We start from the raw sequence: 19830 nt of genomic DNA on the forward strand, positions 1-19830 counted from the left end.
AACACAGGGGGGGAAAAAGTCAGTACAAAGCAAGTATCCCCTGACATATTATATTCATCTGTGATGAAGTAACATACAAGTGCACGTGGCTAGCTTTATGTACACTCAGAACTGATAAAAATTAGAAATACCTAAATACATGTATATATATATGAAGTATTCTCAAATAAAATTTGGGAATAGAGCTGTAAGCATAGTTTCGTAATTTTTGCATATTAATTAGAAAACTTATCACTTGCAACATATTCCTACACAGCCGGACTCCTAGTGAAACAACAATGTAAATGCCTTGACAAATTAACAATGTCATGAAATATAGTAGAACAAACAAGTTCTACAACTCATGACCATTTTCAAATGGTGTTAAAAGCTCTTTATTTTAAAACAACTTGAGTAAGATAACTATACAAAACAAGTCACTTGTAACACCTCTATATATTATGAAGTTAAGAATCAGCCCTATGACAAACCGAATAAACTTGGTTCAAATTCTTAGTATTATCTACTCTAACATATACAATGTACCAGTGATAACAAACCAATACATACCTCTGTCATCATAGGGCGTGACAGTGAGGCTATACAGAGACTTTCTGGAGGAGTGCCAGGCCCCGGGGCTGAGGCCTGAGCTGGGGGAGGGGATGAAGTTACCAACAGAGACTGGTGTGCCAATAGTGTACTCGTTTGTATTACAGTCTATCCTGATATTACAGTACGAGTCGTCTGTAGACACTGCAAGGATAAGTCAGTAGATTTGAGATATTTATTATTCCATCATTAAATATAGATATATGTATTATCAATAAAAAAATGTAATAATGAAATGCATTATTTAACTTATAAATATGTATATGATTATAAGTACACCCATATATTTTTGTCGGAAAATTGCTAACAATCAATTTCTTTATATTTACATTTCGCAGTGAAATACTTTTGAGTTAATTCACAGGTTCTTTACAATCATTCATTCAATAAGGATACAGTACTGACTGACACATTTTTTATTTCAAGATACCCGGTATCTAAATTAAACTCTTTGAGTAGAACCTGCTTTCTATCATTCTATCATACACAAGATTATTGTTGACCACTTACCCTGAGATTTGATTGGTTGTGTTTGGTTGACTGACTCTTGCTGAGCTGCTGACTGAGACTGTTGCTGCTGGTTACCATGAACTTGTGCAAAGCAAGAAAAAAACTCGATGAGGAGTCCAGTCATGAGATTCCTTGTCATTTCAAAACCTACACGTAAACCAATGACAAAGACCACGTCTATAACTTTGTGGCAGATTAATGAGCGTACCATGCTTCCTCCTGGGAAATTATGAGATGTTGAAGATATGAGCATAATAACAGGAGACAGGGTATCCCTGATGATTGTATCCTGAAAAAAAGTTGCAGGTAATTTGAATGACACACCCTGTAAACAAGCACATTCACAGAATAAAAGTCAGCAACTTCATATCAAGTTGTGAAAAGGTTTTAGTATGCCATAAAACTACTGCATTTTAGGAAATTGCCCTATGATATTGAAGATAACAGATATTTTGCAGTCTCTAAGGGTATCCATAATCACACATATAAAACTAGATCTATCAATCTGAAAATGGTATTCACCATTAATCGTGTATAAATGATCTGAAAGTATTAACTCTAAACTTTATCAAATTTGCTATCTGTTCTTTAGATAAGTCCCCCTTGTCAGACATCCATCTCAAATCTCATGTATAAGGTGTCCATCAAAAGTATGTTTTACCTGTAACAGAGATGTCTTCCATCTAATATATGCATCTATTATAGACATGACTTACCTGTTTGACATCTATTATAGACATGACTTACCTGTTTGACATCTATTATAGACATGACTTACCTGTTTGACATCTGTTACAGACATGACTTACCTGTTTGACATCTATTATAGACATGACTTACCTGTTAGACATCTATTATAGACATGACTTACCTGTTTGACATCTATTATATACATGACTTACCTGTATGACATATATTATAGACATAACTTACCTGTATGACATCTAGCCATACTTGTGTACCGTTGGTAAGAAATATATCTGTCATGTATATAACCTTTGTCTGTAGGAGATCCCACTTACCGGTAAAACATCCATGAGGGACTCATCAGACAGGAGAGGCAGGATGTGTCTCAATAAGACCAGTGCACTAATCACACCTGACTCTGCCTTCTGAGTGAGACGTTTCTTTGCTGTGTTAACCTGAGAATAAGAAGTTAAGTGAATGTATACTTCATAATACACAAGATTGAAATCTAACCCCAATAAGGCTGTTACTATAATGACACAATGTGTCCAATCGATGGCCAAAGTTAAACTTATGAGGTCATAATTATTATTACTAAAACAAATGGCATGACATGTACCTATGGTACTAGTCCAATGCATATTATTTCCATGTGGTAGTTTCTAAAACAGGAGATAAAACTGGAATAAAATACCAGGTGAACAAAGCTAAAAGTTATAGGGAAGTTTTGTGATAATCAATGTTCATAAAAATTGATATAGAAGGTAAGCAGTAGTGCGTCAAACACCTGTAAGTCCACAGACAGCCCGATCTCGGTTTACCTCTCCTAACTTTGTTACAAGGGTATCATTATACGATTTGGAATCTTATGAAGTACACATACAAGCAAACATATTACACTGGTTTTAGTCCTATTTTCTGTCATACATACCATGTCTACTATACAGGGAATGTACTGTAGCAGGATCACCTGTTCTCCATACATCTGGGCAATAAAGGACAGACATTCCAACACCTTGTGGGCATTCCGGTCTCCGCACACCAGGCGGGACGATTTTGGGAACTTCTTGTCTGATGATATGAGTTGAAAAGCACATACACGGAATGTATTAGGCTTGTAGCGTAACAGGTCTTTATGGTTCTGTTTCTAGTAGTTTTCAGGTCACAATGACTGATTTACATACAAATATATACAGCTGAAGTGAAACCTAACAGAATGTTTGGTTTATACAGGTTTCCGTATTGTAAAGTTCAGTTTCAAAGGTTAACATGTAAACAGAACAATAATGCTTCAACAATCACAAACAAATATTTTTACAAACACAACTTATGTTATATACTTGATCTTTGATAAATAAAATAAGACTGGTTCTAATGTCTCAAATATTTACCAGATGATTTAAAATCTGTAAACTAGAATCAAGTATAAAACAGCATAGTGATCCATTCTCAATTATCTGTACTTGAGACAAAAATCAACAGTGAACTATTTCTGTTTTCAATGCCTGTAAGTCTGTAACAAACGAGCCTAAGAAAAGATTCCCTCACCTGCCTCTGCTAGTACAATAAGCTGTTCCTCGCCAAAATAACACAGGGCCAGCATCCGAAGGAGATTGCGTGACAGGAACTTGGCTGTGAGGACCGACCCAAGTCTATGTGATAACCACTTGATGCTTTCTGCAGACACATCACTGATATTAACCACCTCCTCAGCTGTTCTCTCAGACATACTATGTGCGAACTCATCGGTCTCACTGCGCACCATACCAGACTTCACTTCAGACCCACCATTTTTGCTTTCTGCATCCTCGGCCATATCATCATTTTCATTGTTATTCTGGACATAAAAATATACAAGTAAAAGTTTACATTCTATAGAAAATAACTACTCATTAAATCTTTTTCATGATGTAAAAATATCATAATACTAAAAATGTAAGAATATGAAACTATTATTCTATTATGGCCCTTTCCCGAGGGAACTGTTCTCTCATAGTGTTGTCTGGGGAGGTATAGTGCCCTCGACTACCGGCTCGGGCACTATCCCTCCCCAGACAACACTATAAGAGAACTGTTCCCGAGGGAAAGGGTCATAATAGATTTAGTATATCACATGACTGTACTAACTGTGACTGCAAATTGTGTCGCCTGCTTCGTTTTCAAACATTGCTGAGCCTCTGCAAAGCAATCGGCATTCCCGGTCCCGAATCTCGAAGCCATTTTGGCAGACGACAACAATGAACTGAAAGTAGAATATGTACAGCGCCCCCTAGGTAAAGGGGCGCAACTCTTGGCGTCACGCTACTTTTCCCGCAGTCTCAGCGGTCCAAAAAAAAGGTATAGTGCCCGTCTCCAGGTATAGTTCCCGTCGTCAAGGGCGGATGCTAACTATACCAAATAGAGCAAGGGAAGTTATCCAATAGCTATCCTAGTAATTATCATGTGATGTACATAATACTAAAAATGTAAGAATATGAAACTATAGACAAATATCACACACTATTCCTTTGTTAAACCTACCTGTAATGGCGGAGTCCCCCAATCATGAGATGAACTGTTCCTGTCCGTCAGTGAGCCTCCCTCATTATCAGCTACTCCTTGTAGTTCAAGTGATTTGTCAATCAGGTGGGAGATACTGTGAATGGATGCCCTTTCTGCACTCTCCCCTCCGTAAGCCTCACAATCACTCCGGAAGTCAGACTCGTCATCAGCACTAATATTAAGTGAATCCTCAGATCTCTCATCTTCATCATCAGGTTCGTTATGATTTTCCTCACTTAGGGAAATACTATCTGCTATTTCATCATCAATGTCATCTACATCATCTTGTGTTGATTCTGTAGGGAACTCAGAGAACTGACTTTCCATCTCTAAGTCTTCGTCTCGGTCCTCCTCCTCTACAGGAGGGAGTGTCAGACCCTCATCATCCCTACGTTTTACCAGGTCATCCAGAGCATCACTCTCCTGCTGGTCCGTGAAGAGTTCCTCAAACACATAATTCTTGTAGCCTGCCACAGCCTCGACCAGTAGAGTGGCAAAGTTGGAAAGAAATGTCTGGAGCCCTAGTCTCAGCAGCATCTGTATGAGGAATGTTTTGTGGTAGATTTTCATCAGTTTTGGAGATGGAGTGTCACTACTGAATAGTTTCACAAGATGCTGAAGAAATCTGGTACTTGTTTCTTTTGGTCCAATTTCTTGCCCAATCAAATTGAAGAGTGACCAAGCTGCAGGTATTGCAGTGATGTCATTTCTAAATAGATCTTCTAAATATGGAAGCAGAAGTTCTAAGCCTTCTTGACTAAGATGTCCTTGGAATGTTTCAAGAAAATTTTGCAGAATTTTCACTTTTTCTCTGGCAATGATTTTAATGACCTTCTGCTTCTCGTATGATGGATAGTTGGATGACCATCTGATCTGCTCAATATCACTGTCTTTAACCTTAAGCCGACACAGACAAGTATATAGGTCAGGGAAGTATTTTGGGAAGGGAAGCATATTGAGAACAGGGTGAAGGAGTTGTACTGGAGTAGGGGGAGGCAACCCTAATTTATTTACTATTGGGTAGCTAAACCCATACTGAGTTACTTCCCCTTTATCATGTCCTGAGTTAAAATCATTGATTTGTAAAAGTGTTTCCACTGCTTTCAGTAAAGGCCTGAAATGTGAAAATAAAACATGTCATCTAACATGTCACACTCATCATGTATGGCAGACTTTTCTTTTAGGAAATATAGTTAAAACATAAAACTAGTGTCAGAGCAGAGAACTATTTCTTTAAAACTATGAGTATGTTAATGAATGCATCTATCTTATAGAGAAATATAGAAATTATACTACTGATCAATGATCACATACACTATTTATCTAGGCTGTCACTAATCCTAACACTTTACCTTGGGAAAATATTTTGTCCCTCCCTGAATGTTGACTTGACTGCATCGTAGCGTTGGGAGAGTGATGTCTGTGTTGGCTGCATGTGGAGGGAGGAAGCCAGGAACATCTCGCACAGTAAACAGCCAAAGGCCTGCATGTCATGTGTCAGCACACTGGGGTAGCAATCCATAGGGGAAGGTAGTGGCTACAATAATCATATTATCTATTGTATTTCTAGTCTTAGCATTGAATTTATTTTTATTGTTGACACAATTTTTCAATGTTACAGATACATGTATTACTTTGTCATCATTTGTATTACAATGATACTGTCCTTGTCCTCAAACAAACACATTACATGATTAACATAGACTCACACAAGATGGCCAGTTTTCTTTATTATGTACTGTCCACTTAAAATAACAAGAGGTCAAAATAAAGTCCTGGTCATTGAATTAAAGGGAATTTATAGGACTTTACCCCTGGTAGCTATTGGCTAAATAACCCGAACCTTGGCCTCTTGGCCAAATTCAAAAGAAAATTTAAAATCTCTTTACACTTAAAAGCCTATGATGACCTTCAAACAACAGATATTGTTTAAATTTAACAAATGCACGTACATGTATCATCACAACCTTGTTTACATATATACTGAAGGAATCTTCATATAGCATTCATTTCAATCACAAACTAGTAGTGCGGACAGGCTACCTTTACATGTGTTGAGTGTGGCAGCTCCCTCATGGTATGACTAGAGAAGCTGTACAGAGACTCCAGCTGGTCCAGCTCCGACACAGGGTCATAGGACTTGGGCAGACGAATGGTGGCTAGTTCTGGACGCTGGACATTGACTGTTTGACTTGTTCCAGATGACCTAAATAGAGGTCAATTTATAACAAGAGTGGTTAGCTGATATGCTATAAAAAATGTAGGAGAAAATCTTCGGACAAAAAATCAAATACTGAAATGAACAAAAGGCAATAAATTTTGCAAAAATCGTTGAATCAAAATTCTTTAAAGGGAGACACAACGTCATATCATGATTAAAATGTATACTAAGTTTCAAAGAGATCGGTCGCAAAATGTAGGAGAAGATCTCCGGACAAAAATCAAATACTGAAATGAACAAAGGGCAATAACTTTTGGAAAAAAGTGTTGAATCAAAATTCTGTTAAGGGAGACACAACTTCATATCATGATTATAATGTATACCAAGTTTCAAAGAGATCAGCCGAAAAATGTAGGAGGAGATTGCCGGACAAACAAAGTTTACGCCGGACGGACGTGATAACGCCATACCATAATACTACCGTCAAATTTGACGGTCGTATAAAAAACACATTAAACAATTCACTTCACCAGAAGTGAGATAATTGTCAAATTACAACGGTTTCAAGATCTGCTCTACATGTTCTGGAAATTGTTTGTTTTCTTCTAAGCAACTGTTTTACCAGTATACACACAATGGTGTCATAATTACTTTACCCACTTGAGAAATGATAATACCACCCAAATTTAAGTAATAATGATAACTGAATGAGTAACATTAACAAGGGGTCAACAGGCCAGAATGATCAGCTGAGTGGAACTATGAATGAAACACATACTATTGAGGAGGACCTAACTTCATACAAGTAAATGGTTTTTGGGGAAATCGTCCCCCAATGATCAAAGAATGGTTTTAGGAAATGTTCATCTTTCAGACAAGATGTCCGATGGTTTAACCCTTTGAGCCCCTCTGTGAGCTTGAGGTTGACCCCTTCTTGAGTATACAATTTATAGAATGATGATTAAAATCCAATGATAAATGCAGAGAAGAAGTTATATACAAACCTCTTGTCACTGTAGTTGGTCTCCTCTACAGAATCCCCCAGCATCTGTAACATACAAAATAATTTTGTATAAACAGCCACCATTGAAATTTACTCACTTCAGAACAGGGGCTGTATAAACACTTAAAATGAGTACTTGTACACTATTCTTACCATTCAATCTCCTCTATACTTTATTGTTTTGATTATTTGCATTTGTGATGAAATTACCGGGGGTGATCCTTCATAAATTAAAAACATGCTTTGATAATATCAACAAGCTGTCCATTGCACAGGATTACATGACATGTGTAACTGTCCTTTTTGGTTCATAGTGTGTAGCTTGTCTACATCTTACAGTGAGGACAGAGAAATTCTGACCAGGCATTCTCAAATATTGGTATGTGGAATCAAATTTATTAATTAAGTGTGTGAGATTGCAGAAGCAATGGTATTCTGTGTTGTACTGCACATGGGGCTGGATGGATGGATGGAGACAGTTTGTAGTAACCTAATCAACTTTTTAATACTGTTAAGTAGAAAATAATCAACCTAACATTGCTATAGACTTGAAATATACAATTGTCCTGTTCATTTATCATAAATCTGACACATTTATAGACTTTCAACTCATAAAACTTTATTTATTCATAGAATCATCCCTATAAGGTATAGTAAATTTCTTATATTTATCCTGCATCATAAATTTGACGATATAAAAAATACACACAGATATTTTTGCATGTACAAATATCATGAACTTAAGGTTATTTTTTAGACATTCATCTGTACATCTATCATGAATTTGAGATATTAATAGATATTTTGCATCAGTATGTGTGTGTACGGATATAGGATGGTACATACGTGTGGGCCAAGGTCAAAATTTACATTACAATTTATAGAGATATAATGTCCATTCTAAGAAATTATACTTATGCTCTTTCCTATCATATAAAGAAATGTTTAAAGACAATACAGTGTATATTGCTATTTATATCTAAATATAATGCACACAGAGATGGAATAATAGTAACATTTCAAACTGTAAACATTTTGCTCAAACAACATTCTTGAGTGGAAGTAAATTTTACTGACAATGACGTCTCTTGCCAAAGTAATATTTACACCACTAAGTCTACTGATTACAAAGAAAGTACCCTGACATAGCTTTCTATTAGAAAACCCCAAGATTTGTTGTAATATTATGAACGTTTCGATCTATGACTCATACTTAAATAAGAATTACAGCAGCCATACATACTGTGATGTCATCAATGAATTTCCTAGTACTGTCAATGTGGAATGAAGTCGTGACCATGACTCGTTATATATAGAAGCTCAGGCTAGACTAAGCAATCTCCTGCTGGGGAACAAATTCTCAAACTCTAAATACCTGATTATTTCTGCGTACCATTTCAAACTGAGTTTCACCAGGAACGGTGAAACACATTACTTCAATCTGGTTAGAAATATTGGAACATTTTAGCAGGTCAGTCAAAGAATGATATTCTTCAATTCAACAGTTTCTTTCTTTAGGTTTCAAATTTTAAGTACCAGTATTGCCCAAGTGCAGTTTAAATTGTGTAATGGTTCATTTAATGAAAATGTTCGCAGTGTATATACCTATTTAATAACAATTCTCCCTGTAAACTTTACTTAAATGTGTTCAGTATAACAGTATCATGTCCCAACACATGGAAATAGTCTGCCCACCTGCCTTACCAAGTTCTAGGGCAGTGATGTTCCTCTTCTGACTCAGGTTCAATTGGACCTTTAATGCTGTCACTGATATATACATATATGTATGATATGTAGATTTAATCAGAGCCTGCCTCATATGGAAATATGTTTGTACATTTAAATTATATTTATTACATACAACATGTACCTGGGTTTTAAGCTTACATAAAACCAATTCATGACAGAATGATAGTATAATAAACTGGTGTCCAGGTCAGACCATATTAAATTATATAAGGATTTTTAATCTTTGAATCATCTAATTTGTACAGAGAAAGTTTCATATACAGAAAAAATGTTGTAATAAGTATCCAATACTGTATTATAAAATGTGGAATCCACTGTAAATGAAATTTGAAATGTGTAATTGTTGTCAAAAGAACAAAAACAATCAGTGGAGCAAGACAATACAAAGTTATACTTTGGTGCATACACCGTATGGCTATAGTTAAAATATACAATCTACTTCACCTGAGATGGCAGCATGTTCTTTGGCAGCCTAGGAGGCTGGTTGGCGGTCCTTTGGGACACAGGAATCCTGTGGGGGTGGGGCACGTTGAAAAGCTGAACTACACCCCTGTTTGTCACATTTTTATGCTCATCCACCAACTGTAGGTTCACATTCTTTGATTTCACAGCAGCTGATCCAGTCAGCTAATAGAGTAAACTAAATATTTTAACTTTTGTTCTAAAGTTCTCTGATAGCTTTACAGAACGAAAATTTTAATTATCTGCTTATTAAAGCATCATATCATGTATTCCAGACTTACAGAAATCATAGTGGAATATCATTAATATCTCAACACATAGGGTTCCAGACAAATGCCTCGAGCAATATTCTGGATCAACAAGTATTGTCACTAAAATTTAATGTAATTACAAAAGAAAGAATCGTGACATCAAATTATGAAATTGTCTGGCAAGTTTACACTGTATACAAACACGACTTGATCAGTGCCTTACCTTGTAGCCAAAGGTGAGGTCAATCCAATGATGGAGGGCGCTGGATACCTGCTCACTCTCTAAAACCTCCATGTGTTTACTGATGAAGTCTTCTGCAGTTGTACACCAGGGAGGTAACTCCAGATCAGGCAAGTCCTCATGCATAGATGTAAAAATGGTGGGGTCAGTGAAGAATTCTGGTATACATTCATCTGGAGTCCACTCCTGCATCCTTTGCATACTACTTGGATACTCGTTCGGAACCCATCGAGGTCGTACATGGGTGCACAGAATGGACTTTGGTGTGCGTCTTGCTTTATATACATAGAATGTTATATCTGATAAAACATCAGAAACATGATGAGGAATGTGAGAATCATCTGAGAGACCTGAGAAAGCTTCATATGTCAAATCAAGTTGATTATCTCCCTTATTTAGTCTGTATTTAGATTTTTTCAAATCACGGAATCCATAATCAGGGCCAGAAAAATCCATAACCCATGGCAAAACAGGGTGATGATTGGGATCACCTGTTCTTCTCCCTGCTAGAGAGTTCAGCACCATCAGGTATCTGAAGTTACTTATCTTCCTATTAACCCACTGTTCTAGAAAATCAGGAAGATATTTAATTTCAAATTTAAAGTTTTGACTAGACTGTAAGTATCTCTGTGCATCTTCTACCATTGTGTCACTCTCACTACGTAGTCTCTGAAGTGTCAGGCCCATAGGGGCCAGGTCTCCACTCTGATTGGCTACATTGGTCATCTGATTCTCATGAGCATCGAGGGTGTCTGAGTCCTGAGAACCACCAGACTCTACACTCAGACTTATAGACCTCACCGGTACACTAGAAACATATACCCACAGTTTGTGATCAATCAAAATATTTCTCATGTTTAGATTCCCAGCAGACAGTCCATGTTTGTGGAACATTCTCATGGACTGGAGAACCTGGTACAACACAAACAGAGGTTTGCTGAAAGAAGACTCAAATATTGAAGGGCTGAAAGTGACTACATCATGGAGAGATTGTGCAAAGTATGGCTGTATAAGGTGAAAGTACACCTCAGTTTCAACTATGGTTAAGATGGGGACGACATTCTGAAGGAACGCAGAGGTAGCGATGGACCTCTCAGTGATGGGAGCCACTTGGTGATTTTTGTTCTTGTCTAGAGTGTTGAAGGCCTGGGGATGTATCCGTAGGAGGTACTGTCTCACTGCCTCCGTAAACTACAACAGGGAACAAGGTACACAACAAGTAATGCTCAGTACACATGTACATTGATAATAAACTTATAGGTAACTGTAAAATACCAGTACACTATGTCTATGAATTGATTTATACCAATATCATTCTTAGTTACTCAAACTGAAATTTTGACAATATAACTTACATAAGAGACATGTTTGAAAAAACTTTCATTGTTTCCTGTGTGATATATACTAAATGCATTTCCTAAAAGTGGACTGAATATCTTCATGATGAAAACTTATTTCTGATCTTATTACCTGTGTCTGTTTGTGTGTCACCTTGCTTCCTTCACCTCCGTGGTAACGCTCATATGCAGATCTCCACAGGTTTTGGAAGTTTTCCTTACTTGTCTCTGACAAATGTCCGAGCAGTGAAGCATCAAATTCAGGGTTGTACAAAGGTTCATCCTGGGGCCTAAAGTTAAACAAGCATTTTCTTGTCCATCAAACTCCTTTACACAAGTAGATATGAAACAGACCCAAAAGTTTCCAAAAAAATCTAATTTGTAAATTGGAGTTAAACATTACTCATCTAACAACTAATTTGTTTTTTTAAATAAATCAAATAAAAATGATACAACAAGATTGTCATTAACAATTACAACAAACATTTATATATATATAAATATATTACCAATCAATCAGTTGATCAGATTTAGGTATGCTTTTTACAGATATCCTCAGCCAAGGCTGTTGTATTGTGCCAGTAGATGGCGCCAGGAGACGCTCACACTCTGGTACCATAAGCAAACGCCCCCATTTGTGTCCATCAACATTACCCTGAACAGCAAGCTGCAGCCAGTCATCAGACACCTGTCAACAAGTAGAAAACAAACTCTTAGTCAATGTATACAGTACATTGGTTCTTTTAAAATATTCCGAGTCATATTAAAGTGTACCAATAGTCTTAAGATTAGATGGAGTATCAGCTTCTTTTCTACTGGGGTTTAAAGCATTTTTGAGAATGATTGACAATGTTCCTACTAGAATTTTAGAAGTACTGGTACCCCCTTCATGCATGGATGTCATTACTGTACTTTCACTAAAAATCAAATCATTCCAGTCCTCTACTAGCCGTAGGTTGGTGGGTGTTCCCTGGATATTCCAGTTTTCCTCAACCACCAAAACCTGGCATGTTAACAGGACGCAAACACAAACAAACCAAGCCAGTCTTCTACTGATTCAGCTACAGGGAAATCCACTCTAGCCAAGCAACTTACAATCATTTCCTACATTGATCTGTCATAGATGACTTTACATTACTCCAGATCACCACCCCTTTAGAATATAGCATATTGGTTAATGAATTATAATCATCTAGTAGATGGTAAAATACTGACTCAATTAGAGAGGACTTCCCTTCATTACAATGAATAGGGCACTGTGCATGTCTAGAGTGATATTTTCGAGTACAAAGTTTGTCTCCTTAGTAAGCTAAGGCAGTTAAAAAAGGGCATAAGAGAGCTATTTTAAACATATATTAATAATATGAAACAGGTAAGAGAGAACTGCCACAGATATAACTGTTATACCATGGCCATCTCTCAGTACCTTTCTCCCTGTAGCAGTTATTTAACGAAAAATCAGCAAGGACAGCTTACTTTACAGACGTATCTTAAAATGAAAAATCTCAATAAACTTTTTATTTATTGAACGAAAAAAAATCTTTTTGCTATCAATGCATTTTGTAACAATCACAAATTATTTAATTATTAATGATAAATCATTGTTATTAACTTAGAGCTCAAATCAAGATACCACAAACGGGGTCAATACAAAGATTTAATTTTAATACGATATGGTTTATGTTATATCCGATTATTGTACAGATCGTCAGGCTCAGCGTCATTATCTATATTGCTAGCATCATCACCTACCAAACAGACGACCCTGGTTTTGGAAATACGTCGGGTATATTCCCTTGGGATGTTCAACGCTCTAGAAATTTCATCTCGGGGCTCCATCCTTTCACCTGTCCCCGAATTGACAGAAGTCACCGATCAAGGCATCACATGATTTGCTGCAACACTAAATAAAATCATGATTGACATGAAGATTTACAGGTGGGTGTAAATGAAAACAATGAAGCTTCCGGGTACTGGAGAGTTCTTAAAAAGAGCGATAACTCTAGTTTTTGTCCCGCGCGAATACGGAGCCAAGAGAATATGCTTTATATTAATGGGGCGTATACGTATACGTAGCGTCCATAGAAAAAAAGCCCGGGCTTACACATGGAAACTCTGTGTATACCAAATGTCTAAACAATGACAACTTAACAATAACAAAAGACGACATCATGCAATCAAGATAATAATATTAATTTATTTAATCATTAACTAATTAAATACATGTACGTATAATATCGTTACTATAACATCCTTTCTGGTGTTTCATGCATCTCAATCTTTTTAATTGAATTGTCGTGGAGCCAATTATTTGCGCCACTGAAATGAAACTGGACACCCTGAAAAATAATTAATTCTACAGTGATATTGTATCTGGACAATTTTTCCGTGAAATGATTTGCAAAACTTATAGCAATTTAACCTCGGATATAAAATTTCACTGAAATAACTTTTGTAAGACAAGGAACAAAACGTAAAATCGATATCATCTGAATAACTTATCATTGTTCCCTAGAAAACCAATCAGCACAAATCGGTATGAAAAGATTCTCGGGACTATCTTTCAGTATGTGAAATTTTGTTAAATAACGCTTTTATTAGTCCCAGAATATTTCAATGAAAAAAGGTTTAAAGTATGCATGAAATTGAGAATAAATTTGGGGAAACTGTGAATACGTTAGTTTGACACTATGCATGAATACCTCTTTATTGCAATGATAAACTTATTAGCCTACCCACGGAATTAGATTAGTTATCTAAGTCCGTGGCCTACCGAAGAAATCACAATATACCTCGCTAGGTATATATGTAGGGGAGGGCGGGCAAGTTAGGACTTTTTTTTTTTTTTTTTATTAAATTCGTACAACATTTATTGAAATTTATGTTTATGAATAATTTTAGAGGAACATGTTCTATGCCCGTGATTGCATGACACGTGACTGTACCTGCCTTGGTTCACAGGCCCGTGTCGTCTGCTACATGGACAAAACGCGTGCTTAATTAATTGTCGTTCAAGGAAAGCAAACTGTCCTTTTGTATTACAATTACAATTACATTTTTTTTTATTACAATCATACTACATAACTAAACATCATGAACAAATAATCTTGACCCATGATTTTGGTCAGTGCTGATAATACAAACCAATCAAGATTTATGTAGAGGTTCGTCGTGTTAATGAATCTGTACATGTATACATATTTGGTTTTGTTTCTTTACTTATTTTTGAACGACAGGACAATAACAAAAAGTGAAAATAAACAGCGTTTCAGCACGGTGTTTTTTTGTGTTTTTTTTATGTCAAAAGAGTCAATTGAATTTGACTCAGAGATACTAAAAAGAGGAGAGAAAGGGGATTTTTTAGGAGTTAACGTGGGTATTTTAAATTACATAGACTCATTTTTGACATAATTATCATGATCATATAATAAATTTGACTTGTCATATATGAATTGTGAACTTATACACAAGTACTCTTTACATACATTAATTGCTTTTGATCCTTGGCTGTATTTTCTCTTCTGCTTAGCGACCACTTGTCTCACTGTATAAACCCTGTATATATCACTATATACACCCTGTATATATCACTAATATATACACCCTGTATATATCACTATATAAACCCTGTATATATCACTAATATATACACCCTGTATATATCACTATATACACCCTGTATATATCACTATACACCCTGTATATATCACTATATAAACCCTGTATATATCACTATATACACCCTGTATATCACTATATACACCATGTATATATCACTATATAAACCCTGTATATATCACTATATACACCCTGTATAGATATACAAGGCAAATATGCATTTAATTCAGGTCACCATTTGTGTCATTTTTTATATATCTTTTCCAATTTTTCCAGCCAACTGAATTCTACTTTTGAAAATACAGGAGTTGTGTTTTAATCAACTTTAATTCTGGGTTATGTTTGTTACAGGTACACTTTCGACTCTAATCTTTCTCACAATACTCTTAGAAGTCGTTTTCTCCCAAATCTCAACTGAGAGGAAAATATTGACCTTATGTTTGATATTTGAACCTAAGTATATATATTTCTTTTTTCGTAAGACTCTTTCAACAGACCGTTTCCAAAGCTGACTGTGTCCCTCTGCTGGTGTTCCACCTTTAATGACCCTGTATCACAGCCAAAGCTGTAAGTAGGCATTGGAAACTGTTGTTTTTTTCCGGCATGGCTATATAGCTTTGATTATTTTTAAAGAAAACCGTACCTTGCGAGCTTGTATAAAAACTAAGGGGAAGTTACCGAATATACGGTGAAGTAGGACAGGGATCCTTAAGAATGGTGTTAAAGAAGAGTATTACCCTATCGATTAGTTTGACATTCAGATCAACCAATAACATTTTGTCCTTAAATAACAAGAATGTCGAAAACTTTGTTGTTCTCACCTTGTTTTACTCCACAGACATTTTATTCGTAAGCTTCAAATCTAGATATTTCATAGAAGACAATAATAGTGAACTTACTGCTCAACTTTACAACAAACTTGACGCCTCTTATATTCTATGAGTTTTAACTTCCCTTTCCTCAGATGTACCATATTTATTATCATGCTTGTATATTTAGGTTACATAATGCAGCTGATTCCATACTTCAGATCATGGATTGCTATTTTCAAGTGGTAATCTGCTGCTGCTTTCAGGCCCTTGCATTGTATCTGGTATGTAATACCCGAGCTAAAATCCAAAATCCACTACTTACATATTTTTAACCATATGTTATATATATATGTAAGTAGTGGATTTTGGATTTTAGTTCAGGTATTAAATACCAGATACAAGCGCCTGTGTATAAACCAATTCAAAGCTCCAGATCTTGACAAGTTAAACCACAGGACAAGTTACATTATAGAGACCGCATTCTCAAATTAACATAATATTTATATTTATCAAGACTTCGCATGGAAAAGTGCTTCCATAATTGACTAAACATATCATAGAAAGTTGTAAAAATTCTCAAGTGAATGTGCTTGTTAATTATTAATTATAAAAAAAACCACCAATATTTTTAAAACAAGACGCCCAAGGGCCTTAGTGGTCACCTGAGTTATATTAAAGGTACTGGTAGCTTTATTTCATTGTTGAGATATGTGATGTGGAAATCAACATGTAAACTAAGTGAAATACAATACTTGTGATGTCATCAAAGGATAAGAATTTTAAAAATATTGTAAATTTTTCCCTTTGGGGCCCCGCCATAGCCCCTAGAGATGGGGTAGGAATCTGACCAAGTTTGAATAATTTTCTGCTGAAAATTGATAAAATATACCCAGAAGTGGTATTTCCCTATATAAACTGTAGTAAACTTTACCCCCTCCCCAAGGGAGAACGGATTGCCCGGGGGTCCTTAAATTTACAATTTAAAGCCCTTAATGATCTTTCCATCCATGAACAGAAATTGACTGTGGTATCTCGGAAACTGGAGAAGAAGAATTTTGAAATATTGGTTAATTTTCCCTTTTGGGCCCCGCCCTGGCCCCTGGGGTTGGGGAAGGAATCCCAATTTTACATTTTGATGCCATCTTCCTCCGAGGATAATTCTCACCAAGTAAGAATAATTTCCTACAGGAAATTGTCAAAATAAACCCAAAAGTGTAATTTCCCTATATAAACTACAACTGTATAGTAAATTTACAATTTAAATAAAACCCTAAATGATCTTTCCATCCATGCACAGAAAATGACTGAAGTACCTCCGAGTCTGGAGAAGAACATTTTGGAAATATTGGTTAAGTTTCCTTTTTGGGCCACGCCCTGGCCCTGGCCCCTGGGGTTGGGGAAGAAATCCCAATTTTACATTTTCGATGCCATCTTCTTCCGAGGCTAATTCCCACCAAGTAAAAATAATTTCCTACAGAAAATTGTCAAAATATACCCAAAAGTGTTATTTCTATTTCTATTTCACCTACGGTTATGAATCTTGGTTTGTGGGTACATGCATGGCAGGCAGGGTGTTGCGTACCATATGTAGGTCACTGTGACCTCTGACCAACATAATGTTGTCAGAAAGGTTTCTGGAGCATATCTCCTGTACTATTTCACCTACAGTTATGAATCTTGGTTTGTGGGTACATGCGTGGAAGGCGGTGTCACGTACCATATGTAGGTCACTGTGACCTCTACCATGACCTCTGACCTACGTAATGTGAGACTTGCAGCATATAAACTTTTCACTTGATTCTTCCTATCCATATGCCCATCACTTCCTGATCAATCAAAGCGGGGGTATTCACGAATGCCCCTTTCGAGTTACATCTAGTTTCATTTATAAATCATTTTCATTATTGATACAATGTCAGTCATCCTTAGCATTGGTAATTCATGCCCAATTTTCCTGTCATTTATTATATACAGCACATATCATTTGTGAATAGTTTAATTTCCAATAACGTGAATGGACATTCACTCTACAAATTTGAATTCACAATGTACTACAAGTATGTTTAAATCAATTTACCAGATACCGTGGTAGATTTCATCTCTGTAAATTAGGAGGGAAATAAATCCTATATGAAAAGATCCACATTATTAAATGTTTTCCCTCATGCAGTTTAAGTTGAAAGTTTTGTATTAATTTAATCAAAGGTAAATATGCAAGCATCAACATACTGACGCCCCTTGGTTTTATTTTGTTCAACGTCCTATTAACACCTAACGTCACTTAAGGACTTACCGCCATGTATAACGTATGAGTGCATGTGTGTATGTGTGCTAAAGCAGGGAAGTTGGTGTATTTGCACTGATCTAATCCCGAATTCCAAGTGCAAGCTCACTGAAATACTAAGCTAAAGGCATTCAGCCCAGCATTCCGCCCGGTCACACCAAACTGATAACGGGCCAACCAGCCCAGCATTCCGCCCGGTCACACCATACTGATAACAGGCCAACCAGCCACAGCATTCCGCCCAGTCACATCATACTGATAACGGGCCAACCAGCCACCCGGTCACACCATACTGATAACGGGCCAACCAGCCACAGCATTACGCCCAGTCACACCATACTGATAATGGGCCAACCAGCCACAGCATTCCCCCCAGTCACACCATACTGATAATGGGCCAACCAGCCACAGCATTCCCCCCAGTCACACCATACTGATAATGGGCCAACCAGCCACAGCATTCCGCCCGGTCACACCATACTGATAACGGGCCAACCAGCCACAGCATTACGCCCAGTCACACCATACTGATAATGGGCCAACCAGCCACAGCATTCCGCCCAGTCACATCATACTGATAACGGGCCAACCAGCCACCCGGTCACACCATACTGATAACGGGCCAACCAGCCACAGCATTCCGCCCAGTCACACCAAACTGATAACGGGCCAACCAGCCACAGCATTCCCCCCGGTCACACCATACTGATAACGGGCCAACCAGCCACAGCATTACGCCCAGTCACACCATACTGATAATGGGCCAACCAGCCACAGCATTCCCCCCAGTCACACCATACTGATAATGGGCCAACCAGCCACAGCATTCCCCCCAGTCACACCATACTGATAATGGGCCAACCAGCCACAGCATTCCGCCCAGTCACATCATACTGATAACGGGCCAACCAGCCACCCGGTCACACCATACTGATAACGGGCCACCCAGCCACAGCATTCCGCCCGGTCACACCAAACTGAAACCGGGCCAACCAGCCACAGCATTCCACCCGGTCACACCATACTGATAACGGGCCAACCAGCCACAGCATTACGCCCAGTCACACCATACTGATAATGGGCCAACCAGCCACAGCATTCCGCCCAGTCACACCATAATGATAATGGGCCAACCAGCCACAGCATTCCGCCCAGTCACACCATAATGATAATGGGCCAACCAGCCACAGCATTCCGCCCAGTCACATCATACTGATAACGGGCCAACCAGCCACCCGGTCACACCATACTGATAACGGGCCAACCAGCCACAGCATTACGCCCAGTCACACCATACTGATAATGGGCCAACCAGCCACAGCATTCCGCCCAGTCACATCATACTGATAACGGGCCAACCAGCCACCCGGTCACACCATACTGATAACGGGCCACCCAGCCACAGCATTCCGCCCGGTCACACCAAACTGATCCCGGGCCAACCAGCCACAGCATTCCACCCGGTCACACCATACTGATAACGGGCCAACCAGCCACAGCATTCACCCCAAAAACTGAATTTCAACAAGCGGTTAACCACGACCACCACTCACGGCTCCAGCATGTCCCAGCCAGGAACAGAACCC

The 19830-nt window shown here is 37.7% G+C and overlaps 1 protein-coding gene across 4 annotated transcripts in view; it reads right to left on the bottom strand.

The window, feature by feature from the left end:
• The window catches only part of LOC110467259 (WD repeat-containing protein 81-like), a 30893-nt gene extending 17413 nt beyond the window's left edge, over window positions 1–13480 (bottom strand). For all 4 annotated transcript variants that reach the window (XM_021524302.1, XM_021524305.1, XM_021524301.1 and 1 more), the window contains exons 1-14: window positions 13283–13480; window positions 12040–12218; window positions 11664–11820; window positions 10176–11384; window positions 9684–9866; window positions 7492–7535; window positions 6370–6532; window positions 5679–5863; window positions 4306–5440; window positions 3334–3622; window positions 2717–2856; window positions 2121–2240; window positions 1099–1387; window positions 550–732 (exon numbers count right to left, since the gene is read on the bottom strand). In XM_021524302.1, the coding sequence (XP_021379977.1) occupies window positions 550–732; window positions 1099–1387; window positions 2121–2240; window positions 2717–2856; window positions 3334–3622; window positions 4306–5440; window positions 5679–5863; window positions 6370–6532; window positions 7492–7535; window positions 9684–9866; window positions 10176–11384; window positions 11664–11820; window positions 12040–12218; window positions 13283–13369 (4363 nt within the window). In that variant the 5' untranslated portion in view covers window positions 13370–13480. The remainder of the gene's footprint in view (window positions 1–549; window positions 733–1098; window positions 1388–2120; window positions 2241–2716; window positions 2857–3333; window positions 3623–4305; window positions 5441–5678; window positions 5864–6369; window positions 6533–7491; window positions 7536–9683; window positions 9867–10175; window positions 11385–11663; window positions 11821–12039; window positions 12219–13282) is intronic.
• Between the last annotated feature and the right edge of the window lie 6350 nt (window positions 13481–19830).

Source organism: Mizuhopecten yessoensis, unplaced genomic scaffold (genome assembly GCF_002113885.1).
Source record: "Mizuhopecten yessoensis strain PY_sf001 unplaced genomic scaffold, ASM211388v2 scaffold11167, whole genome shotgun sequence".
Lineage (NCBI taxonomy): Eukaryota > Metazoa > Mollusca > Bivalvia > Pectinida > Pectinidae > Mizuhopecten > Mizuhopecten yessoensis.